This window comes from Stegodyphus dumicola, chromosome 11, assembly GCF_044657685.1.
Source record: "Stegodyphus dumicola isolate Sdum_Otavi_A_Nest chromosome 11, ASM4465768v1".
Lineage (NCBI taxonomy): Eukaryota > Metazoa > Arthropoda > Arachnida > Araneae > Eresidae > Stegodyphus > Stegodyphus dumicola.
The window spans coordinates 49,875,190-49,903,031 of NC_140778.1; the positions used below are offsets into that span (position 1 = coordinate 49,875,190).

At 30.7% G+C, this 27,842-nt stretch overlaps 2 protein-coding genes and 1 pseudogene across 2 annotated transcripts; 1 reads left to right on the forward strand and 2 right to left on the reverse strand.

Annotated features, from left to right (window-relative positions):
- Positions 1-12,821: 12,821 nt before the first annotated feature.
- On the reverse strand, positions 12,822-17,500 carry LOC146993957 (uncharacterized). Its single transcript, XM_085826669.1, has 2 exons — positions 17,223-17,500; positions 12,822-15,589 (listed from the first exon to the last, which is right to left on the reverse strand). Exon 2 carries the CDS (start codon positions 15,265-15,267, stop codon positions 13,660-13,662), a length of 1,608 nt encoding a protein of 535 aa, XP_085682795.1. The 5' UTR covers positions 15,268-15,589; positions 17,223-17,500; the 3' UTR covers positions 12,822-13,659.
- Positions 17,501-17,839: 339 nt separating this feature from the next.
- Positions 17,840-21,364, forward strand: LOC146993958 (uncharacterized). The gene is made up of 2 exons (XM_085826670.1): positions 17,840-18,323; positions 20,208-21,364. Exons 1-2 carry the CDS (start codon positions 17,980-17,982, stop codon positions 21,241-21,243), a joined length of 1,380 nt encoding a protein of 459 aa, XP_085682796.1. The 5' UTR covers positions 17,840-17,979; the 3' UTR covers positions 21,244-21,364.
- A 220-nt stretch (positions 21,365-21,584) lies between these two features.
- Positions 21,585-25,805, reverse strand: LOC146993959 (uncharacterized; annotated as a pseudogene).
- Positions 25,806-27,842: the final 2,037 nt, after the last annotated feature.

The following is a 27,842-nucleotide window of genomic DNA, read 5'->3' on the forward strand; positions in this document are numbered from 1 at the left end:
CTTAAATCCCTTTATATATGCATCCACTTTGTAACTGGTAATAAATTTGTTTCTTTAGAGTCAGTGTAAGGCCTTTATCCCAAAACATCAAGAAGATTTCTGCCCACGCTAATGACAGCCATTACCCATTGTCGTCAGAATTGCATGGACCCTTGTCCCCTTAGGCATTGGGGGTTGGAAGACATACAAAAATACGGGCTAGTCTTTTTTAGCGTGTTTTTTCGATAATACAAAAACACGGGACTGTCCGTTTTCGAGGGTACATTTAAACTAACAATAATCCGTAACGAACCGCTAAGAGACCTGCATAAAAGAACGAGAAAATCCGGGCCAAACCGTTAATGGGTTAAACCGAGCACATTTGTATCAGCAGAAGCATCAGCATTAATATCATTTAACTCCCACCCTCTAAGCTCAAATTTTCTCTCAGTCATTACCTCAGTTGATACACTAATAAAATGATTGAGTTCTTCTTCATTTTTAACACAACTGACACAATTGTCAACATAAAAACTATGCATAAGTTTTTGAATGACACCTCTCGTATATAAGGATTCACCGGTTTCTAGTTTCTCTAAAACAGTTTGTAAGTGAAGCTGAATAGTAGAGTTTAGAAGAAAAGGGCTACTTGCTACACCAAAAACCACACGGCAGTGCCTGTACACTTTCAGTTGACCATCACTATTGAGCCATAAGAACCGCAAAAAAGTCTCTATCAGTAGGTGAAACACTTATTTGAAGAAAGGCTCTTCGTATATCAGCAATAACACTAATCTTTTCTTTTCGAAAGCGTGTTAAAATACTCGGAAGCTGTTCTATTAGATTTGGGCCTTTTTCTAAGCAGTCATTACGATTAGGAAATCCCTTTACTTTGGCCGAAGTATCAAATACCGGTCGGAGTTTTGTAGTGCTATTCTTTTTGATAACTTCTCGATGAGGAAGGTAAAGAATTTGCCCTTGATAATTTTTATCAGCCTCTTCAATTACTCCCTCTTCTAGCCATTCCTTGAAAACATCTCCATAAGCTTCATAATTGGACTCGATTTTAAGACGTTTAACAGTTTTATTCAGTCTTCTCTCGGCTAAGTCAAAATAGTCTGTTAATGGTGGATGATATTCCAACCAGGGCAAATCAACCTCGAAACGATCATCGACTATACGAACTGTATTTAGAAAATGTAACCGAGCAGCTTCTTGTAGTTCAGTCTGGTTTTTCTTGACTGATGGGTCAGTGATCCCAAGTGTGTCCAAAGTCCATAGATCTGTTATGGTCTCCACAGTAGATAATGAGGATGTAACTAAGAACGATGATGAAAACTCACTTCTCGAAGTATTCGGCATTCGTCCCATAACTGACCATCCAAATTTGGTCTCAATAGCTACGAGACCACAAGGCAACTCACGACGACCACCTGTCATGAGTTTTCCAGCTACATCAGCCCCAATAAGAATCTCAATAGGATTTTGACAATCGTCCACAATATTTATATTACAGGCTGCTAACTCTTTCAGACAAAGCTTGTTGACAGTAGGTGGCACTGACTTACAAATAATTTGTTGACTAAGAACTTTAAAGTTGCAATTATAATTCCCATGCACACTCGATAAATATAAAGTGTATACATCATGCTTGCATATCCCTGAGTCCTTCCCTCCAAATAAAGAGTGTTGTAAATATTCACAACTCTGAGGTTCATAGTTCATTTCTTTAGCTGTACTTCTTGATAAATATGATCGCTGTGAAGCAGTATCTATAACAGCTCTTGCGACGCGTTTTTTCCCATTACTTCTAATTATAACTTTGAATGTTTGAAGCATTACGTCCGGAGTAGAAGATAAATTTGAAAGAGCTTGATCCACTTCAGCACTAATCTCAGTTTTCTTTTCAACTTCAGGTGATTCTTCGTTTTTTGACATAGTTATTTGGTGCATCTTTCTACACAGAAAAATATGGTGTTTTTTACTACAACACAAGCAGCCAGCTTTCAAATTACAATCCTTGACTGAATGTCCAGATTTCAAACATAAAAAACACTTGTGAGATTGTTGAACCAGTGACTCCCTCTGCCTTAAAGGTATTTTTTTTTTTTTTTTTTTTACTTTTAGACAATCTCCAGAAAAATGTGAATTAGAACAGAAAAATGTCCTGCCTCTTGGACGCCAGATATCCCGTTTTACCTTCGATATCAGAAGAATTATGATGGAAAATGAGTATACAATAAATTATCCAATGAAAGACATCTCGTCACGACACAAACAGTTTAATATTACAATTCTATTTACAAGTCTAATTAAGTGTTAGTTTTAGCTTTGACACCTCAAAGCAATACTCAGAACATAATTGGCATAAAATATTACTCAATAGTTTTTAAATACTCGTGAAAAATATCTCAAAAAGTCATTATTCTCATTACTTAAAACGAAAGTAAACAATAGAACAAACTCGAAAACTCGAAATCCTCTAAAAAGCATGAATGGTTGCATTTAAAGAGGACCCATTGCTTTTAATAAAGAATGTAACATTAATGTTTTTAGTGTGTGTGTGTCAAAATAGTGATACCGTGGTTCTGTTGCTTTAGAAATGTGTGAAATTAAAAAAATGGATACAATATAACAAAAATGTTGTTATATTTAGATACAACACCTTCTGAACACGTCTGAAATTCATTCTTCTCCTCAGCATAATTCATCTGCATAAAATAATAAATAGTATTAGAAATCAAAAGCTAAGTCGAAGTAGAAACAGTCATCTCTTCTAAACCATTTTAATTGAAGTAAACAGACATTCGTCTTATCGTAAAGTAAACACCTATTTTTCAAACAGCGGATAAAACGGGAAAGAGGGAATTGGTGGGGAAAGGCAGCGAACGAAATGACACTTTTTGGAGCTGGAATGAAATGAGAAAGGACGAAAAGGTACTAAGCCAATAAGACAAGGTCTGGTATTTTACTTTATAATTTAACTATTCATCATAAATTTAAGAATTATTTTAATTTTTATTTGTCTTTACATTTTTGTTAAATTTTACTTATAAGTATTTTATATTTCAGCTGCTAATTATTATGTTACTTTAATTATTCATTATTTTAATCACTATTTTTTATTATTTTAATTAATAAGTTTTTTACTAAGTAATTTTTTATTATTTTAATTACTAATTAATGTTATTATTGTAATATTTATTTTATTTATTTATTTTTTATTTTATTTTTTCCTATTTTCCTGACGGCCTTCCCTAGGCGCTTCTGACTTCTGACTTTTGTGACACAACAAAAAGAGGTGAATTATTTCCATCCAAAAATACGACGTAAAACTCCCTATCGCATAGGGCCGTATACCGATCCCTAAGGCAGTATACCAATAAAATAGGCTAAGGATAAGAATACCGATGGATTTTACCGAAAGTAACGAGTAACGATACGATAGTAACGAGTACTGGTTCACCGAGTAACGAATACATACGGGTACACAATTTCTCGTTACTTCTACAGCACTACTCACATCGTATTTCAAAATAAGCGTTTAGACACCAAACCTCACTTCTACTCATCGCATGAGTTTCGGAAAGACAGAGGGAAAAAGGGAATTTCGTCTAAGCGTTAACAAATGCTCAAGTTGGATTTCATCCAAGCGCTCGCGAGACCGCTTGAAACGCTAATGAGTATGTGTTAGTGGTGCTATTTTTACTTAGTTTTTCTGAAAAATAAAGTGGCTAATTTCATTCAATATATTGTGTAAGATTAATTGTGTGTAAAATTTCCGTTTGTAAATTGTGCAAAAGTTTGTCTGAATGCAAATATTTCCCTCATTTATGTTATCCAATATGAGTAGGCGATCACATGCCAGCAGGTGACTACATTTTGGCTAATTAATTGTTAATTACATTAATTTAAATCTCATCTATATCATGGGTAAATAAGGGCATTATCGGATTTTTGTATGAGGAAAATAAAAAGTTTTGCTTTTTAGCAGCTTTGATATATGAATGTAAAAACCCATCCTTGAATATTGAAACTTTTTCAAAGCTATACAAGCATTTATTTTATTCAATATTTTTCTTATCTTACGCTTATTATCTTCTAATTCATTCAACTAATTGACGACTTTGTAAATTGGCAAATTTTGTGTGGTTAACTTTATGGCTCATAGGTAATGTTCTGTTCTAAAATAAACAGGAAACTGAATGTGAAAAAAGAATAACCTATATGGCTGTTATTTACATTTTAAGAGCAGGTAGCTACTGTTCTGCGAAATGACTGTTAAATGAAGCATGTTATTTAATTCCTGAAACACGTGTGGTACATGCAAGCACAGATCAGCCGCTGTCGTCTTTATGCCCAAAAAATTATTTTAAAAAATTGAAACTGATTGTAAGTAAGTATATTTTTCTAAAGGAGGCGTAATAGGCTATATTTTAAATTATTTTCCCTCTTATTTGTGGTTTGGTTTGGCAAATTTAATGTTGACTTGGCAAATTTAATATTGACATTCTGCAAAAATAAAGTGAGAATTTTATAAAAATCTACGATTATTTATTACCATTCCATGTACATAAACTGTTGAAGTTATTTACGTTAAAAAAGAAAAAACAAGGTTCTGTAATTTTTATTTTATATATTTTTTTTGTAACATCTCAGAATGTACATTAACTTCTACTTTGAGAAGCTCAGTTGAGCCAAAGAATCTCTAAGGAGAAGAATGAAAGCTTCCATAGACGCAATGTAAACCTGTTTCGTCTCTGCGCCGCTGTACCGAAGAGCTACGGCTATGCAGTGAAACACCAGCGTAGGGTGAAATTTAAACAGCGCAGCTCGAGGAGATAGTAAATTTTTTACTTTGAAATAACTCAGAATGTTTTATTTTCATACATTTCTGGAGTTTTATGAGCAAAAGGATGTTAGTTGGAATTTTGGGGCGAATTATAGAAATCCTGTCCAATTTTTATTTCAATTTAAACAGCGAGCCGTACGAAGACAAAATTTAAATGAAATAAATTTCTTAATTATTTTCTTCTGCAAACTTAAAAAGGGAGGGAAACACATGCCATACAAAACGTAATAAATTTTTATGGATCCATAGTTAAAATTTTACAGTGAAATTTTAAAAGTAAAATTTGCAATAACTAACTGAAACAGAAAAAAATATTTAAAGACAATTAAAGGCACCCCTAAATAAATTTAAAACACTGAAATACATTATAATTATCGGACAACAACTTTAAAAACAAATTACCATGAAAACGTGTAGACAATTATTTGGAATGACTATTGTGAAAACCAAGAGCAAAGTTTTCACCCAATAGCCAAAACCATTTCACTTACTGCATTACATTTAAAAAGGCCTTTAAAAAAATTTCACATAGCTAAAACAAGTACCTCTGACTACAACAACAAAGAACGTTTTCGAACAACGTGGTAAAAGATTGCTAACATGGCCGACGACATGCTGCATTCTTTGATGCTGCTTTGTTGCCTCCTGATGTTATTTCGCACATGCGCAGTGAGGTACGGACGGTGGATAGCTTTGGAATGGTTTGCACCTTTAAAGTAAGCTTCAGGGATATACATTATGTGTCTCTTCGGTCTGACGGAGCCACATTTGCCCCGGGGAACCTTTACTTCTTCTCCTTACAGATTCTTTGGTTGAGCGATTTGTTACAAGAACCTCCTTGGCGTCTCAAGACCAGAAGAAGCAAATGCGCAATCTAATGCTGATTGGTAATTATTAGGTCACGTGGTTTTCTTTCTTTGGAACGTCGGCATAGCTGTGTAAGTTTACCCCTTTTGGCGAAAATTTATTATTTAGAATCGCCAAAATAAAAATGCCATATCATAGTTGTTAGTTGCGTCCTTTATAATGGGCTACTAAAATATCTCATTAGTAAATGAGAAATATTAAAAGGAGCAACAATTTGCTTAAAAATTTACATTGAGGTTCAGAAGTGGTGTCAGTTTTTTTAAAGTAAGCCAGAGTCAAGTCCAATTGTTAATACAACATTTATTTGTTTAACATTGTTTATATTGTAGTTCATATGTTTGTGATGTGCTGTTTATCACTTTATCAGATGAATATATTTCAAAGACAGAAATCATATTTTGATGTTCAAAGGAAAGATATGATCACATTAAAATGGAATATATAACACATTTTCTAACGTATGGAATTAATTGCACGCATTTCTCCGGTCATAACTAAAGGATGGTTTAATCCTAGTATTCGATGCACACGGGATTTGGCTACTTTTGGCGACTTTATGATGAGCAGTAAAAACCGGACATTGCGATGAGTAGTTAACGGGTCATTCAAAGAAAATATATAAACATAGTATATACTATGTATATAGTATATATGCTATGTATATACACACATAGTATATAGTGTATAGTATATATATATAGACGTTCTTTGGATCATTTTTGGTGTTGGCGATAGTTTTCAAAGTCGCGCCAAGGCTGCACCGTATACTAGGATTTTACCCTAAAGAATTATAAAACAAAATTAAGAATCGAAATGTGAATAGGCATACTAAACAGTATATTTCAAGTAATATATTACGCAGAAATTAAGAAGAAATTGATCTGAAATCACTGTTTTGGTTTTGTATTAAATAAATAAGTTGCAATGACAGCAATGTTATGGTAGTACTATTGTGAAATGAAAGTATATTTCTGCAATGCAATATTTTTGCAACTGATGTCAAAATTGAAATTGCTATATTTTATAACTGCAAACTGGTTTAATAGTTATAAGAGTATCTACTTATAATTTCCATTAGCATATCATTTATGTTATTGATAATTTGTCAGTATATTTTCTCGTGTAAAGGAATTAAATGTTAACAGATTGTTTATTTTAAAGATACAACTTTTTTACCATTTCATTTTTAACTTAATAAATAATGTGGGACATTTCAATATATGCCCCACATTATTTATTAAGTTAAAAGTGAATCTGTTATCGGGATGAGATTCAGAAATGTATATATATATATCAATATATGTATGCATACACACACACAGACATGTACATGTTATATATATATGCAATATATGCATATATGCATACATTTCTGTACATACAATCAATCCTCATAACAGAAGAGTATCGATATTTCTAGCAGCCCCTTTCTTAATTTTGCATGAGGTTATACTGGTTATGAAATCTCATTTTGATATTTGTCTGACTACCTTTCTTCTGTAATTCAAGGTAGTTTATATGTTGTATAAAAATTAAAAGCAGTTCTATAGAGTGTTCGTAAAATAATTCTTCATGACCACCTGCGATTTTTTAATACTCCTGGAGTTAAGTGAATTCATTTTATTTCTGAGTACTTTTATTTACATTCCACAATAAAATATCAGCATATAAAAAGTGTGGTTTCATTTTGGTATGAATGCATCTTCAGTACTTTGTTTAAATTTCTCAAAACCTCCCCGAATCGATAAGTGTTTTTCTAAAATTTTAATACCATAAATACATAAATAAACACTTATGAATTATTTCATTTAGCCTGTTTATATTCTAGACATTTAAAAATTTAGTAGCCTATTCATATTCAGTTCTTGGTCTTCATTTTTAATCTAACTGATGTGCAGTTTGAAGTTTGCTCACATGGTATCAAGCTTGTAACAAATTGGTTAAATGAGGTATTTTATGTGTATTTTCAGGAAAAGCAGCTACAGGGTTTATGATCTTAAATACTTTTCACAGTTATATATCTTTCAATTACAATGTTTTTAAAATGTAGGGTTATGAAAACTATTTCAGTACTTGGATTGTTATGGTATTCTAAATTAAGAACTAGTCAACTTTTTATATAAACCAACAGATTTTTAACATCTGAGATAAATACGAATTTTGTGCTCTCTAAATTTTTTATCGCTTAATATTCGAATTTGGCATCTTCGCTTATTTGTTATCTGATGCAAGATTTTTACTTTTTTTCACCCTCATTATTCTCCATAATGCAAATGAAGCAGTTAAAATTTTCTTTCAAAAAATTAACAAAAATATACAAATTTTATTCAGCTTTATTTTCCTAAAATAAACACATGCATTTATGCTGGAAATAAAGCAAAGATAAGAAATTTTGGTTAAAGTATAGTTTAGGGTACCCCTTGGCGAAACTTGGCGATTTTTGCCATTCTTCGACTCGTTATTTTGGCTTGCGAACGTTACACAAAGCCAAAACAACAAGACAAACAATTGCAAAAACTCGGTATCCATGTACACACCGACTTATTTTCACTTAAAAAAAATCCCCGAATTGCACAAAAATGGCATTGTGCACTCCTTTGAATTTATCCATGTACACGTCGACCTATTTTCACTTAAAAAAAATCCCTGAATTGCACAAAAATGGCATTGCGCACTCTTTTAACTTTATCCATGTCCACGTCGACCTATTTTCACAAATAAGGTTCGGAGAACAGCCTTGGTTGCGCCAACTTGGCTTCTTTAAGGATATGGGCGACATTTCATTATGCCAACGGAAGTAAATATCACGTGGGGAATAGGTGCTAGGGAGAAAAGAAAAATACATGGGGAAAAACGGGATTAAGATGTGTTTATATTTGTTTGGTATATGATTGCTAATTTGGTTATATTATGTTGCTAAATTAGCATTTAAAGTCGAGTAATGTGCGTCTATTGCGAAAACGCGGGTGATTTACGCAGGCTTTTCGATGCGATTTTATATATGTATTAATATATCACATTCCTGCTCATATGATCTACTTATGTATCAGATAACTAGCTACTTTTGACACTTATTTCTGGATGCGTATTATTTTACAACGTTTTCTGCTTTGAAAACCCAAGTATTGAAACATTATGTGTAGGCTTGTGAAAATTTTATTTCAGATATTCTCGTATAACTAACTATACTACAGTCAAAAGTCGTTAATTCGGACACCCATAATCCGGACCTCAAAGCTTCAAACTTTCTGCGCATGCGTCGCGTTGACGTAAGGCCTTTACGGCTGAGAATATGCTTGTGCGCATGCGCAAAATACGTTTGCGAGTGCGCGTTTAATGTATAACGGACGGTAAAAGCTAAGCTAAAATTATTTAATAACTATTTCAGTTAATGTTTTAGATTGCGTTGTTCCTTAATCTTCGAATTGGATCCGGCTTATTATTTTTTGCAGACTGTTAGAGCAATTTTATAAAAGTAAGCTTGATTTTTCGATTATGTCAAGTAGAATTTCTGATATATATTTACTAATATGTAAAGGATCTACAAAGCGAAAGTATGTTTCGAAGTCCATTAAACAAAAAGTGGAATTGCTGCAAAAAATGGATAAAGGCATATGCTTTGTTTATCTAAACTTTAACGTTTGTTTATCTAAACTTTGATTATCTTTAACGCCGCTTCGCGCAATGAATTGGAAGTTGATCTGTCAGCACCATCCTTATTTTTACGGCAGATGATTATATTTTATTTGGCTTATACTTCCTTAATAAATGTAGTATTTCATCTCGATGTACTCCGTCTTTGATATGATTTAAATCAAATTCCTCGTCATTGTAATTCGCTTCCGATAACGAAGAAAGTGACAGAGGTTATTGAAACCGAAAAAATTTCGATTGACAAATTAGTTGGTATTCTCGACACAGCAATTATAGGACTTGAACAGAGGAACTTTGTAACTGAACAAGAAATTGTGTCTGTTTATAGAATTAAAGAGAATGTTTTATCACATAAAAAACGAAGCAACTTAAACAACTTACATTGAAAGAAATGTTTAATAAAGTAAACAAATAAATATTAAGCTTTTTTTTTGATTCCCTTTAGATCATAATTGTTCTTTATTTCATAAATTACGGTTTCATGTTTTTAATTTTATAATTTCTGCATACCATCTTACCAGATTTAAACTGATGACCTATAATCCGGAATCGCCGAAGTCCCGACGAGTCCGGATTAACGACTTTTGACTGCATAATCTTATATTATTCAGTTCTCATATAACTAAGATAGAAATATGCTTCTATTATTTACTTTAAAAATGTAGTATTTGATAGCCTTCCACATAGTAGCCATTCTAGAATTACTTCTGTAATGTTATATAATGTTAATTGTCTTATGCATTATTTTGTCTAAATATTCATTTTCATGAAGAATATATAATCAATGTAGAGAATGCGAGTTCAATATATTTTAAAGACAGATAATAATAATAATAAAAAAAAAAAATTAAAGGGAGACTGCACGTGTAACCGGATAAATGTGACCATATTCTAAGGAAAGTTAATAAATTCAAAATCATGTTAAAGTATAGCGCATGCTACAAAATTCGCTTAAGTATTATTTCTGAGTGGTAAAGCAGAACATATATATCTGAGCGCATTTTTTATATCTAAAATAAAATCTGTTATTAGTTGCTGATGAAAAAGTAAGAAAACTATTTTTATGGATAGAAATTGATGTAGCTGAGTATTGAACTTCATGGACACCGAAATAGCAATTTATATATTGTATGAAAGTGAAAAAAAGTGTTGTTTTTTGAAAACTTCAAAAATTTGAATAATTTTCAGAACATAATTAAAAAAATTAAGAATATACCGTTTCTTAGAAGTTTTTTTTATAATTATATGCCATATATTTTATGTACAGATCAAGCATGGCCAAACTGAGACTCGGAATTCATAATTTACTCACGTAATAAGCAACTCACGTTGTTTTGCTTTTGAAACAGAATTTGTGTGTCTTTTTAATAATTACTAATTTAATTTTTTGAAATCACATTGTGTGTATAATAATTTCAAACTATGCCATATTTGCTAATCTCTGATAAGTAAAAACCAAAGGCAAATAGTGCCATATCTCTACCATGTTGATATTACTCTTGAAATGTGTAGTGGTCATCAGCGTATCGGAAGAGATAATTTTTTTTTTATCCTGGTAGCACCTGCATTCATAATGTACCTCAAATCGTACTGATTGCCCTATAAATATCTGTACTGTGATTTGCATTAGGAAATACAAACCATATCTAATGATCCAAATTTCCAACGAATTATTTGTTATGTGATGCAGTAGTGAGGTTTGATCTCTATATCGATCCTGAAGTGGGCTGAAGAGTCACCACCGGAAAAACAAGGCCTCGTCACTGCGATCGTGACGTCACTAGTAGCGGGTAAAGAAATAAACGGGCTCGCAGCTTCTAGGCAGCGCGAATTTTCTTCAAAAATTAGAAATTTCATTTTTTATTCCCCAAAACAAAAAATAATGTAAGTAAATAAAATTCTTCAAAAAATTTAAGTTCAGGTGAATTTTCGCTGTATGCATGAATATTTCAAAGGGCATTTAAAGGACTGACACATAATGGTTTCCATACATTTTCCCACCATGTTAGCCAACAAATTCATTTTGTTTTTACTGTAAGAACGACAACATGTACATTATTTTTCCCTTGAATGACAAGAACATCTGCTTTCAACTTTGTTTATATTAGCGTCGTAACGAAGTTTGTTTGCTGTATGTTTAAAATCTATGGTTAAATCTAAATCAAAATATGCATATAGATGAAACAAATTCATGTCTTTAGACATAATCATAACAAGAAAAATCTGCAAGCAATAGATCATCTAATGTAAGTTTTACATTATGGTGGTGATGATATGGAAAACTCAGATATTTAATTAGCTATATATTTTTTTTGACTAAAATTTAATCATTTTCTTACATGAAATATTATACAGAATAGCAAAAATATATTTTATTGATTTAATTACAACATTTTTCTTAAATATTAAAACATATTCAAAATGATGTAGTAATGAAAATTAGAAGCTGTATAAGATTTAATAAATATAAGTTTTGATGTATATTATTTACACTTAATATTTTATTGACACTGCTATATAGAATAACTAAAGTAACAAGTTTTTAGGCAGTAACATGAAAAATAATGTTTGTGTATGGCATTTATTACTTTTGAAACCAATTAAACAAAAAACTTAATTCAGCAAAAGCTAATAAATGAAGTAGTGGTATATTATAATGCATGAGGATGCTTAAATTATTCTCTATAAGTTTAAGTGACATGAGATAAACAATATTTGAAATAATAATAGAAGGTGATGTATCTTGTGTTGTTTATTTACAAAGCATACCATATAAAATTAATTATATTGAATTCAGAAAGAACTAATAATTAGAATCTAATAGTGTCAAAGCATTTATAAGTTATTGTCTAGCATATGAAATGTAAGTTAAATTAGGTTAGCAGTATATGAAATGTAATGGCAAGTGACATTTATGCACTTTCATTTGTCTACAGAATTTGACACAGCATATAAAATTAATTCTGTTGAAACCAATTGAGCAAAAACAAGAGAACCTAGAAAAAGCTAGTGATGGTGTAATGATATACTACAATATAAAAGCATTTATAAGTCAGTTTTCAAGTTATGCAACTAGGAGAAATTATGTTCAATTTCCTTGCATTTATGATCTTTGAAAATTTTGGGTATTTAAAATGTCCCTTGCATTTTAATTATTATCAAACTGTTTCCACATTAAATTTATAAGTTTTAACACTGGTCATAAAAGATTTGTTAACAAATCTATTAAGAATTTTGTTGTTTTTTGCATTGATAAACATTTACAGGAATTATTAGGCTTTTCATAAAATAATTTAAAAGGGCGAGTAAAATTTTGTGCATTATTCATGTGTACAGAACATAGCATATAAAACTGATTCTACTGAAAGCAGTAAAATTGATTATTTTGAAACCAGCTGAACAGAAATTGAATGGAGAAAAAGCTAATAAATGTATTAATTATTAAAATAAGTTAAAAAAACAATACACAAAATTTTAATAATATTTTATTTAATGCACTTTATGTACATGTAATATAGAATGAATTCATAACTGATATTTGCAATAATATATACTCATTTAAAAAAAGCCATTAACAAAGAAAATGGTTTTTTATGGAAAATTTAATTAGCATTAAGACTCACAGTTTGCAGTTTTCACTTTTTTGTTACAGGCATGTGATCATTTTTTTTAGTACAATAATTTTTTTAAAAACAATTTGTAGATGTTCCTAAAATTATATTTAATAAAGTATCATTGGAATGGCCATTATCACAAGTTTAATCTACTAAGAAAAAACCACATTCATCAATAATAGTAGACGATAATTCAATAACAATATTTCTTTGATTATTTTGCTTCAAAAACTTTTTTTCATTTTCTTCGCTTAATAATTTTTGTATTACGACATAATTATAAGTTACTGCAGTAACAAGTAATTCATTTCTGTCTTAATTTCGTATAAAATTATAATTTGCACTTAATTTTAGATTTTTGTCAAGGACAATTAATTTAAAGCAGGAATTACATTTGAGTGTTTTTGCAGCCATATATGAGCAATAACCGGATATATAAGTTAAGACTGGTAACATTTTTTGAAAATCATTTTCAGAAATATTAATATTGAACTCTGAGCATAAGTCTAAAACATTTGAGTTATCATCTGTAACACAGTCTTCTCCAATACAGTCAATTAAAATGTTCCCATGTGCTACTGATCTCAGAGATAAAGGTTGAAAATTTTGCATTCTTAATTTTGATTCACTTTCAAAAATTTGTCTTACTGATATTAGGTACTGAGATCCAGCAAGCATGTGATATTTACTAAATCACTCTTCTAATGCATCTGTCTGTATCTTTCCTGCAAGAAAATATTTAAATCCTAACTCATGAAAACAATACTTAGATAATTCTAATAACCCATGCGTGGTGTGAGAAACAGCTAAATGCGTTTCTTTTGTAAAGGTCCCAGTTGTGGGAGCATTAGCTTTCCAAACATCTAACCATAACAGAAATCTTTTAAAAAACTTTTCATTTAAAGAATTACTAGGCAATATTGACATTTGCAATGGATCATTTAGCCTCTGACCTTTCAAATGTGTTTTAACATTGACAATATTCCACCAGTTATAAATTAGTTTTATGAAACTTGCAGTACTAGCATAATTTAAAATATTATTCTCCTTGCCAATGGTAGAAAGAGCAACAATAACATAATTGTTAAAAATACTGTTAACAAGTTTGACATTTTGTCTCTCCAAGTTTGATGGGTTGAGGGATTTTAAGGATAGTCCATATGCATATTTTACTAAAGAATTTGACTCAATTTCATAAAGCTGTTTTAGTGATTTAAATGAGGCAATGGATAATGGTAATTTCTCAAAATCAGGATAATAAAATGCTTGCTCACAATTTTTTTGATTCAACCAGTTATTTCTTATACTTTTAAAGATATGAACAGAATCGATGATAAAAAACAAAGGATCACTTTTATTACATGGGTGTTGATAAACAATACTTAACTGGGGTGGGGAAGAAAAAAAAGACATTGCTTTTCTGTTTATAGCATTATTATCACTGACAACACACACAACTTTAAACCCTACTCTATGTAAACCAATTATTGTTTTCTTTAAAACTGAAAAAAGGTCTTCAGCTTGGATTCTTTTAATGGGCAGTATAAGTACAACTTCTTTAAATGATGATAATAAACTTTGTATCATGAATACATATGCTGTATTTGCAACACTATTACTGTTATATGCCATACCAACAACATTTCCTCCCTTATAGTCTATGTATGGTTTTATGTGTATTTCATCCATCATTAATGTAATTATAAGGTCTTCTGAATTCAAGCCATCTGCTTTTTGTTTTATGAAAGATAAGAAGTTTTCATCAGACTGCTCTTTAATGGGATTAGCATTAAATCCAGAAAATATTCTGTAAATTGTTCTTGGATGTGGCATAATGATATTGCATGAACTTCTAAAAAATTTATATGCATGGGGAGAAATGGAATATAAAATAACGAAGAAAACATACATATGTGATGAATAACGTATGCGTTCCTTTTTACAAATAAGATTGGACAGTTGTTCTGTAATGAATTCCACAGTTTGTTGTTTATCACTATCATCAGTCTTAACAGTTTTCAGTAGAGTAATAGCTGTTTTTATAACATTGGAAAATAAATTTTCATTTTGTGGTTTAGAAATATTCAATACAAAGTCTAAAACTTCAAACAAACTATTTATATTATTTATTACTTTAGGAAACACTTCGTTATCTATTATTTTTAATTCTGATTTACCGATAAAAACATGACACATTAAATTTTCTGCCACTACTACTGAAGCTTCAATAAGACTCAGTATCAATAATAAGAAAAACAACTTTTCCGTCTTTGAAAATAACTGTTCAAGCATCAGGAACATTCTCAGACTTTATGCACGATAAAAATTCAGAAAACGAGTAAAAACATTTTTTTCTGTCGTAAATTTCTTTACTGGTTATGCTTGCAGCAAGAGCACTCTATATATTGTTTATATCAATTCGAACTCTTCTATCATCGGCACTTTCTCTTGATGTTGAAGATTTACCTGATAAATATTTTGGACAGCCAGGCAGCTGTGAAGGTACAGCATCCTTTCAAAGCCTTGGACGAATTAAATTAATTTTTATTGAAGTTCCTTTTTTCTCATCAAAATGTTCGACTGTTCTTTCAATATCTGATTCAACAAAATGTTTCTCACAAACCTAAAAAGAATGAAAAATTCAGCATTGAGTATCATTGTAGATTCATAAGAAAAATCGGTTGATCTTTACAACATGGTAACTGGTAGTTTAGCGACATTTTGGAGGCGATAAAGGTTACTACCTGGGACTTTGGTAATAATGTGAGCAGTACTCAGTTCCGATTACGCATTATTTTGTGTGAGGGAAATGAGAGATCATGGGATATGTCATGTGATATTAATGGACGAATTACGGTTCTTTAATCGGAAAAGGGGGGAAATCAGGAAAAAATCTGGAAGTTTTGTATTTGGCTTTATTCTGTGTTGTGTGAAACAGTGTTTGTGAATTTTTGGATCCCATGGCTGTAACTAAAGTGAATTCGAAATGGGTATTTATGTATGTATTAATTTAATGTATGTGCTCATTTATATTTTAAGTAGTGTTTTTGAATTTAATTATATTTTAATTAAATGATAGTTATTTTGTGAATTTTATGTTTGTAGGAATTTGGTATACGTTTTAGTTGAAGTAAACGTGCATGGAAATAATTTAAATATCTGACACTAAGTATTTGTAATGGTTGCGGTATGAATTCGTTGGTGATGTGTATAATGTAATAGATGATTTAGAGGTAAAAGTTTTTGGATATTTTATTTATTTTATATGTGGAAATGTTCATATTTGGAAAGGGTAAATACTTTTTCGCGATCAGGTAATTTCATATATGTTCTTTTTACCGGGTTTAAAGATTGAGAAAATTGTCATGTATTTTCGTGAAATTTTTCTAATTTATGAGAAAAAAGCAGTGTACATGGATATAGTGAAGAGTGTGAGCAATGCCATTTTTGTGCAATTCTGGAATGTTTTTTTAAGTAAAAATAAGTCGGCGTGTACATGGTTTATGTGTATGTGTTATTTTGAAAAACGCGTAAGGAGTATGGTATTGTGCACTTTTTCCCAATTTTGCAGTGAATATTTGTCATGATTAAGCAGTTTTGTTAGATAAAATTTCTAGCATAAGTGTAATTCGGCTAGTAGATTGTTGGAAGAAGTGTTCAGTAGATAAAAAGAAAAGAAACATGTCTTTACTTCATGAAGACAAAATGGCGGCGGGAAAAAAAAATAGAGGGTTGCTGTAGGAGAGTTGGTCGCCAAATTTTCGCCAAAAAAACGCCAAGTTACCATAATGTAAAGATCAACCGAAAAATCTTACAAATAATTTAAATGTAAAATGAAAATACAGATTTCCATTCAGAAATAAATTTTGGAACCTGAAAAATACTAGCTAAAATTCATCTACCTAGTACTTCAAGACATACTCTACACATTATATACTGGAATGATGTGTATGTATACTGAAATTCAGCTGATATTCTAGAAAGTTTTTGCTTACCTAATATTAACTTAAATATTGTACTTTAAATAATATCTCACTAGATTTCATTACAGATTTAAATGCTTTAGAATTAATGACTAACTGTATTATTTGTTGATTTATGTATCAGGATAATTAATTTCAGATTTTATAGAATTCAAATTCAGTTTATAATAACAATATCATATATAGAAGTTTAATTCGTATAAAAAAGCAACAATAAGGCCTAATTTTTGATCGAGAAATAAATCATAAGTTTAAAAAATTGATTGTACGTACCTTAGAATGATTTGATGGGATGAAATTCTGCCGGTGAATTGCACGGAGCCATTTTCTGCACAACGAATCCGATTTGGGTATAGAAAACATCTGTACTTTTTCAGTGTTTGGATAGTTTCCTCTGCAGTTAGGAACACAACAAGTATAAACCATCCTTCAACAGATTATTAACAAATGAAATATTATTAAATGTTTTATGAAATATAGAAATTTCCGGCTAAAACTACAAGCATGCTTGCACGTTGACGTTACTACCGAAAAGAGCGGTGACGGTTTGTTATGCCTACTAGTCCCCGGCTGACTGACGTCACTCGCAGCAGAAGGGAGGCCTTGTTTTTCCGGTGGTGACGGCTGAAGGCCCACGCAATGAGATACATTCCGGTGACGTCTGAGGTCACGTGATGTAAGGACTGCTAATGTAAACAAACAAGCTTGTGCTGTTGTAGCTGTGTTGAAAAATCGGAAACTTTGTTTATTTTTAATTAGTTATGAAATTTGCATTTCAGTTTTAAGTATTATTTCAAACGTTAATTAACTGTTCATTCATTTGGTTAGTATAATTTTTGCCACTCTTATATGTTATTATTATCTTCATGATACTCTCTTGTTCGCTGCTTTACCATGTTCTGATTGTTAATATTTATTTATGAATTCTTTCCTTGATCTGATAATTCATTTATCATTTTCCCATTATAGTTTTAATTTTTAGTCTGATTTCTAAATTCCTGTTTACATTTCCCGTTTTTGAGTGTTGACAATGCCTACAACATGTTGTGCATACGGTTGTTCAAATAACAATATGAAAGACAGATGTAAAGAAAATAAGATTTCCTTTCATCTGTTTCCTAAGGATGAAAATCTGCGTAAAAAGTGGATAGTAAGAATAAAAAGGGAAAACTTCAATCCAACCCCCACTACCAGAATTTGCTCTGAACATTTTGAAGAAGAATGTTTCACATACCAGCCATTCACGAACAGGAGGTCATTAAAGGCAGATGCTGTGCCAACGAAATTTATTTTTATTTCGACTAAAGAAACCACTCGTAAGCGAACTAGTTATGTATTTGGTGAACCATCACAGGAAAGTTCAAGAGAAAAGAGGTATTTATCTACTAGTTTTATCAGAAATACATAGAGCATTTTTATATGAAAACTAAAGATTTTTTTTTTTTTTTTTAATTTTCTACACTTTTGGTTTTAGAAAAAGATAAAAGCATAATTGGTGTGCTATGAAATTTAATTACTTTCTTCCTGTTTCAATGTTTTTTGCAGCTGATAGTTTTAGAAATGAAAATTGCCTTGATCGCAACTTAATTGCTGTCTATGGCATGATACATATTATTTCGTATTTGACAGGGTTTTTATTGCTTATGTGTTAAGGACTTGTTGTTTTATTCTTTTATCATGTTTCTTACTTCAATTCTTACAACTTTGGTAGACACTTCACTGACGAAGCAGTTAGCGAGGTTTCCACCTAATTTTAATACTTATTTCTATAATATGACACTTTCTATGCTTATTTCTTTGGTGTTTCTTACTTCAGTTTTTACCACTGCTAATAATACTTTTTAATAAATTCATTGAATTTGATTTCTGGGTTGTTATTATTTACTTCACCAGATTCTGATTACTAGCATCACATTGTAAGGTATCATATTAGACGCTAGCCTTAAGTTTATCCTTGCAAATAGCATAGAAATTTTAAGCTTCTAAATGCTTCAGTATTGCTGATTTAAAAATAATTTTTATTGTTAGTTCATCCTCTATTTTGTATACCTTATGTTTATTTGCATGTAAAAGTTTCACAAAAAAATTGAAAATTTAGTAAAATGTCCCCCAAATTTAATTACTAATCAACCAAGATGTAACATGTAATGAGGTATGAGAAATATGTGGAAAGATTTCAATGAGATGTTTCAGTTGATTAGTGATTCAGTCTTGGGAACTGCTTTAATAAAGAATTCTATATATTACAAAAGTATTTAAATAGTTCAATAAAAGAATGCCAAATAAATGAGAGAACTTTTCCGTTATATATCTGCCATGCAAATTTTGGTGTGTGTGTGCGAAGTGGTATATGTGTACACACATACCTCATTTTTCTGTTATTCACACATACACATCAAAATGCATGGCAAGTGCATAATGGAAAAGTATCTAAATCAGTTACATTGATACCTTTCTAGCTAAGAGAATGCATTTTTTTATTAAGTTGCTGTACTGTAATCAGAATAGATATTTTTCATAATTCTTTTCATAATAAAACGTTATTTATACTTGTAGTCAGATATTTTAAATTTATCAGTTATTTTGGTACTTTAGCTAGATGCAAGTGATAAATTAGATGTTTGCAACGTGTAGCATGGTGTAGTGTCACCAAAATGGGGGAAAGGGATTGTTATTCATAACATATATACTTTATACCCAGTTGAGTACCTGTATTTTATACATATATTTATTCCCAAATTATTAAAAGCACTGTTTTCTTTTATTATTTCTTTCTTTCATTATTATCTTTATTTTTCAAATTATTAAAAGGACACTTATGCATTTATTTTGGTCTTGGAGCTTGTTGTCTACAATATATTTTTTTATAATATTGAATATAACCCATCCTTAGTTACATATATACCGTCTTGAAATTTTCATGTATAATATCTAGAAATTGTAAATATATTTTAAAAAATAGCAATAATATGACTATGAATGTTGTTTGCCTGTCTATCACAACATTAAAAAAAGAAAATTAAAAAAAAAAAAAAAAAAAAAAAAAAAAAGCATATTGCTTGACTAATTTCTGATTAGGAAAATTCCTATTCACCAATTCCATCAACCATAACTATTCTGTGGTGTAGGAGCTGCAATTCATGCTTTAAATTTTGGACATTACTATTGAAGAAAAGTATTTATTTTAATATTAGAACTTTTGTTTTATTTAAACTATCAAACTATTTATTACAGTACATATTTTCTTTTCTTTTTCAGAGCAAATATTCCTGTTTGCATAAGGAAGACAGTATCATCACAAACTGACGAGTCTTTTTTGTTAATTTTAAACGAATTTTGTCAAATGAGAGACCAATTGGATGCTGCACAAAATAATGTTTTATTGAATGTGTTTTCTTCAGCTAATGAGAGGATAAAAGTAAACATGAAATGTGTAACAGGTTTCTCTCATGAGACGTTTATGACAATATTCAACTTTTTACATTTATCGGAAGATTTGTTAAAGAAAGATAGAATGCCACCTATTGATCAATTTTTCATGTTTCTAGTGAAAATTCGAACTGGAACCACAAATGAATTCCTAGGAATAATTTTTAAGATAGCTTCTTCTACAGTTTCAAAGATTTTCAATTGTGTAACGAGAATTGTTTCTACTAAGCTTAAATGTGTGAATATATGGCCAAAAAAGGCCCAAGTTAAAGAGTTCATGCCTCTGCAATTCTTACATCAATATCCAAATTGCCGAGTAATCATTGATTGCACAGAGCTCGAAATACAGAGGCCATGCAATCCTACAGAACAGCAACTAACTTTCAGCTACTACAAAAATGCCAATACGCTGAAAGCACTAGTCGGCATCTCTCCTTCTGGAGCAGTCACCTTTATTTCAGATTTGTGGTGTGGTGCAATATCAGATAAAGCTCTCTTTTTAAAAAGTCAGTTACTTGATTTGCTCGAGGAAGGAGATTTAGTATTAGCTGATAAAGGATTTACAATTAATTCAGAATTATCTAAGAAAGGGTGTCATTTAAAAATACCGCACTTTTTGAAAGGAAATATTCAGTTCACTCTTGAACAAAGAAGTGAAAATAAAGCTATTTCCAATAAAAGAGTGCATATTGAACGGGCAATAGGAAGAATAAAAATATTCCGCTATTTTGAGGGAGCTATTCCATATAATAGCCTACATAATTTAAATGAGGTGTTTTTTATTGTTGCATTTTTAACGAATTTTAATAAACCTCTGATAAATGTTTTACCATTAAATTCTGAAAAAAAAAAAAAAAATAGTTAGATGGTTAATGTATTCCCAAATATGTGTACATATATTTTACTTCATACCATTTGTTAACGGAAATATTTTTTGTTTTATAAATCTGTGTACTTTTATATAAATAATATATCTTATATAAAATGATTAATTTTAAAAAGTAGTTTCATATTCTTTTGTTATATAATGAAAAAATCAACATAGATCATCAGTCATTTGAAGATAAAAATGTATTATCATTATTCTACCATTGTATTTAGTTTTATTATCGCCGCTCTATGAGAAATGTAAATTTCGATATGCAAGGAAAATAATTGTATAATATAAATAATAAATCAGAGGTGCAATATAAAAATTAACACAAATAAACACATCATCAGAACTCCTTCCATATTAGCAACATAACTTTGATAAAGCAAATTCCAGTGAAATTTCAACCAGTAATACATTTATATGGCTAATCTTTGGAATATGGTTACAAGTAGTTTCGCGACATTTTGGTAAGGTGATAAAGGTTACTAGCTAGGACTTTAGCACTGTACATGGATAAAGTCAAGAGTGTGCGCAATGCCATTTTTGTGTAATTCTGGGATGTTTTTTTAAGTGAAAATAGGTCGACATGTATATGGATACCGTCTATGTCGAATTCTTAAAAACGCCGCAAGCAGTTTGCGATTCTGCACTTTCTCCCAATTTCGCACCTAATCTTCGTCATGATTAAGCATTTTTGTTCCATAAAAGTTCTAGTATAAGCGTAATTCGGCTAACAGATTGTTGGAAAAAATGTTGAGTAAAAAAAAAAAAAAAAACATGCCTTTACTTCATGAAAACAAAATGGCGTCCAAAACAAAACTAGCAGGTTGCTGTAGTGGGGTTGGTTGCCAAATTTTTGCCAAGTTACCATAATCCAAAGATTATTTATTGATTTGTTTTATTGCTATGTATATACTGTATATACTCGCATATAAGTGACAAATTTTAAGAAAAAAATCAAAGTTCATAGTAGGGGGCCGACTTATACACAGAACCTAAAAATATATCCAGCGGCATTGCCGCCGATTGATGGCACGTCGGAGAAATTGATTATTAAATATATCGTTCATGCAGTAATTTTTTTTTAATTTTTTTTTTTTTTTTTTTTTTTTTTTTTTTTTTAATTCAACATCTGATGTCCGCAGACCAATTCAATCTGATGATGGCGCAGTCTATCCAAGTGAGGCTTATTATCTGCTAAAATGGAAATAAAAAAAAAATTCACTAAATCGTGAATTAAATTTTATTGTGAACATTGGAATGTTGTTTTTATTAGTGGCAATGGCATTGCTCAACAAGTTTGTTTTCCCAAAAATGTTTCTCAAATGTAGGAGAGTGAACTTATACAGGGTGTGTATAATATATATACACTGATATATGTATAAATGGGGCAAATTGGCAGGGCTTTTGTTTGTATTCAAGTTATTCATGTAAAAAAGTTTTCAGTGTGATTATAGCCACACAGTGGGAATTAACAGACTCTAAGCATGCAATGGTAGTTGGAGCTAGATGCATGGGACATTCCATTTTGGAAATTAGGGAATTCAACATAGAGAGGTAACAAGAACGTGCCGGGAATACGTAAGTTCAGGTATAACCTCCCATCATGGACACAGTGGCCAATCACCTGCACTTAATGACTGAAACAACACTGCATGAAATAACTGCAGAAATCAATGTGGGATGTATAATAGACATGTCTGGTAGGAAATTTGGTTTTAATGGGCTATGGCAGCAGAAGACCAAGCAGAGTCTTCTATGTCAGTGGCAAGTAGCAAACTATGTATGTGCGATGGCAATAGTAAAAAGTATGGTCATTACTTACACTTTCTCGGTTCAAGTATAATACAAAGTCCGAAATCCGGACCTTAAAGCCACGAACATTTTTTGGGGGGGGGTATACTTTACGCATACGCATTTGATTTTTCCTTCCGTAATAAAACGTGGAGATTTTCACTTAAAAATTCCGATTGTTAATTTCACTTAGGCACTAAAAAAATACCTCATGGAAAAACAATCATGTAAGCATAAATTTGTGAGATTAATAATTTGGATCCTTAGTTGAGTATCTGCTTAGCATACATCTCAAATCAAACATTCACCTGTTTTATATCACCAACAGCGATCTGGCGAGTCATTATTCATTATATTTTGCTTTCATCACCGCATGTTTATCAATACATGGCAGCTTCAGTAATAACTCATGCAGTGATGTCTAAACTTTTCATATATATTAGTAATTGAATAACAAGAGTATGGCAACCTTTTATGCTAACATTATGCTTGGTGATGATTATAGATTTTTAAATGCTTTAAGAAATGTTGACAAAGAAAAATTTAACAAAAATTTCTTTTCATATGCTAAAAATAGATTTTGTTAATGAAACTCTTAGGCCAAAGGATTACATTTAGTGCTATATTAATTAAGAATAACTGATATGTTACTCACCATAAACCCAGAAGCGGGAGCAGAATTTAGGGAAGACAAAATTTTTGGAATTTGGGGAAGCACCAAGTGGCAAAATTAAGGGATGAGAAGTTTTTTATGACTTAGGGAAAGCACCTGGGATCTAAAGTTTAGGCACGGTGAAAATTTATAACTTAAATAGGTGCTTTGTAGCAGAATTTAGGACCCGTACAGACTGCACCAGGCGGTATCTAGCGCCACCCCTAGATAAAACCTTAATAGAGTAAACAAATAAATATTAAGCTTTTTTTTTGTAAATTTTGATACCCTTTTGTTTAACCATAATTGTTCTTTATTTCATAAATTATGAATTCATATTTTTAATTGTATAATTTCTGCATGCCGTCTCACCAGATTTAAATTGATGATCTGATATCCGGAAAAATCCCAAATCCAGAATCGCCAAGGTCCCGACGAGTCCAGATTTCGGACTTTGTACTGTATTGGCCATTGTGTTACAGCTTGTAATTTGATTTATTTTAAACTCTTTCATATAGAAAACAATATCAGTCTGTGCACCTTATCGATCCATTTTAACTGAATTATTTTATTAGTAAGATTTGTTAAGTATCACATCAGATTTTAAGAAATGGTCAAATTCCTTTTTCCAATGATTTAAATCAAAGAGCTAAAGTTGTAAGAAATTTAGTTAGTTTTCAGTCACATCAAACATGCTAAGGAAATATTGATTTCATACTGATCCCAATACATAATTATACCTTAAATGAGTTAAGTCCACCAAAGGCTAGATGAAAGAATGATCAATTATTGATGATTATTTAAAGTAATTACAGCCTTAATGTAAAATGGTATGCAGGTCCCCGAGAACAAATTCTCTATTATCCACTATACTGTGGGGATATCACTGTTACCAACAGCTCATTGTTGCCTGCTTTTATACATAAAGGCAAGTTACATATTTATATAATTCTTTTTACAGCTAGAACATGTCAATAATAGTATATTGCTCACAATGTATATATGAGATTTCAGATATACTGCCAAGATAAAATTTAACATCTTAAACAGAACTTAATGTAATGATTAAAATAAAAATTTTTAAGTTGTTGTTTCAAATTATTCCAAAATACAAGATCAAAATGTATAATCTGTGTATGAATATAATTTGGATATTTGTAATAAAAAGTAAACTGGCATTCTGTTAAATTACTTATCGCTAATTGCCCTTGAATCTGATAAAAGTATGCATGAGTTGTTTTAAGCTTCCAAATTCCATCTACATTGTATAAACAAAAATTTGGTCTTTTGGCAAGCTGATTCAGCTCAACATTTTCAGGATTGTAACAGCATTTTATTTCGACAAGCCGAACATTTTCTTTGTTAAAAAGTAAGCCATCAGGTGATGCACACAAAAATGGAATACGTGGGTTGGTAACAACCCCAACTTTTCTCAAAATATAAGATTCATTTTGGCTCCTGATAAAATTTCTAATAACACTTTCATGTCTGGAACCAAATGAGACTGCTGGCAATTTGCTGAGGTTTTTTCATGATTTCTGTATATATTTGCTGCCAGTGTATCAAAGTCTGCCATCCTGTGAGCAATACTATGAAAGGCAGAAGCTGTTAGTCTTATCTGACGGTGGTTCTTCCACAAATTGCTCTCACTCTGTTCTGTAGTTTTAAGCTCTATCTCCCATGCTTCTTCTAGGCTACATTTTATGTTTTGATGAAAGTAAAGCACCTCTTCTATATTTAAGAAATCGGGCATTTCAATATTTATCCTGGTACATACCAATGCAGGTAGGGGAATTGTTCCGACTTGAAATAGATGGTCTGTACATTCCAGTACAGAGAATATTGGGAAATTACAGTTTTCTCCAAAAAGTGCTGAAAAGTTAACAGAATTCGTGGTTGAATAATTGGAAGCATGTGGCTTAAATATATCTGAACTCTTTTTTGGTGATAAGAGTTTTGGCCTTGGTTGATGCCATTTTTGTAGCTGTTCAGTTGGGGCTTCATATAATTTTTTTTTGACTATAATCAACTAATGCATAAAGCAATGCAAAAACATGCTTGCAACTTGCAGGATTAGATCCACCAGGGCACTCACAAATAGCAGTCTGAATCTATAATAAAAAATATGAACATTAATGAAATTCTGGGACCAACTATGCAAAGTTGTTACAATTTATTCAGTGGGTTTCAAAGTCCAATAATTTTTAAGTTATGAATCACACACACATTCATATATGTAAACTTAAATATGTTAAATATTTAAGTTTACACATAGAGGCATTCTTGTGTTCATCTCATGCAGCCAATAATTGACCATTTATGAAAATGTTGAAGTATTTTGTGTTTTGGAAATATGCAACATTTATATTTTTGTTACTATGCAAAATTATTTCAAAGCACCACAATGCAACTGTATATTCCAAAAAGCCACCAGAATATGAGATGGTATAGACAATTTAAGAATAATACTTGCCTATGTAAAGGCAACAACTTTAGATGGCCAAGCATTTCTAAAGAAAGTGTCGAAAAAGTTACAATACATGTTGGGAAGATTGGGATACTCATTTCTATGTACATCATAAAACCAGAACAACACATATTGAACATTTATAGTTTTATCAGTAAAATATGAAATATTTCTACTTGATTTCAAATAGTATTAATTAACTTAATAGTTTTTTAATAATTATAGTTTTTAAAATTATTTTCAGTACTTTTTTGAAATCTTATGAATCATTTGCAATAATAATTCTGAAATACTGCAAGAGGAAATACATAAAATAATGCTCATGTATGTTGTTCTACAATAATAATGTAATTACTATTATAATTTTAAGTCACAATTTTATCAGCCTGACAAGCACAAGATGGTTTTCAAAAATGTTAGACTAAAATGTCTGGAACATTATAAATACAGTTGCCCTAAAATTATGTGACGGTAGTGATACTAATATGATACACAGTTCAAAATTAATACATAATTTTGTACCCCTTGAAATTTAATTGTTCATAACCGATTCTAAATCTATAGATAGCATGAACTTCATATTAACATTTATTTTTTATATTACAGTAAAAATGTCAAAAAGAAGATTGTATTGATTTGCACAACTGAGTTCGCTGTAATTCTAGCTGTGAAATTAATAATTTTTTTATCATAGATATTTCTTTATTTTATAGTAGAAAGCGATAAAAAAATACTACATTTATGCGTATTGATTAAAACTAGATTCTAACAGCCACATTATTAAAACACAACGTAACGAAATTAATAAAAATTCAATGGTATAATATGTTCTCTATGGCACTCAATTAATAAGAGAAAATTAGCTTGGTGTTTATGTTTTTGCAAATAAGCAGATCTTGCGTGAATTCAACTATTTCAATAATTTAGAACAACTATGCATAAACTATTAACAAATATTTACATGATTATGTTTGCATTTTAAAGTTTGGAAAACATTATTCAAGGTCTCGGGAATATTTTTCAACTATTGATATACACTTAATATTCCTAGGAAAGTAAAACATGAATATTGGTAGGTATTATGCATAAAAGAAAATTTATGAATCTTACCTCATTTTCTGCAGAAATTTGCACAGACGTTTTATAATTAACTGTTTTCTTTATTTCTGCCTTAACGCAGCTTACTATAAATACCCTACTATCTGACATTACTTGAAAACAAATATTATTCACATGCTTTTCCTTGAACAAGAGAAGGCCCTTTTTATTGACATCAAGAAAAGAGAAATCACTTCCAAGAGTACTTTTTAATTTTTCACAATAGCTGTAAATTTCTAAATTAGAAAAATCAATTAATTTTAGTGGTACATCTGCTATAGACTCCATCGTAAACAGCGCACGTGCGGAGATTGTTGTCACTAGATCACGGGACCACTTTTTTCCTCTTCTTCTCTTGCGGAATGTATCTCATAGCAAAAAACTGACTATACTTTTTTATAACTCCAATAGTTTGACAGCTTACAGTCTCATTCCTCCCTTTTTTTCCATGCTTTTTACCATTACCGTGAGGAGATAGTATAGATTAAGAGTCAAGTAAAAATCCATAGTTCTGTATTTTCAAATTACTTTTTTATTTTTACATTATTGTAAACAGCAGTACGTCGCTTCTTTTATTTT

What these genes read in the sequence shown, in the direction of transcription:
- LOC146993958 (XM_085826670.1), top strand. Translation starts at nt 17,980, where the DNA reads ATGCCTACAACATGTTGTGCATACGGTTGTTCAAATAACAATATGAAA. An exon ending in GAAAGTTCAAGAGAAAAGAG is followed by an intron (nt 18,324 to 20,207) that starts GTATTTATCTAC and finishes TTTCTTTTTCAG; the next exon opens with AGCAAATATTCCTGTTTGCA.
- LOC146993957 (XM_085826669.1), bottom strand. Translation starts at nt 15,267, where the DNA reads ATGTTCCTGATGCTTGAACAGTTATTTTCAAAGACGGAAAAGTTGTTT.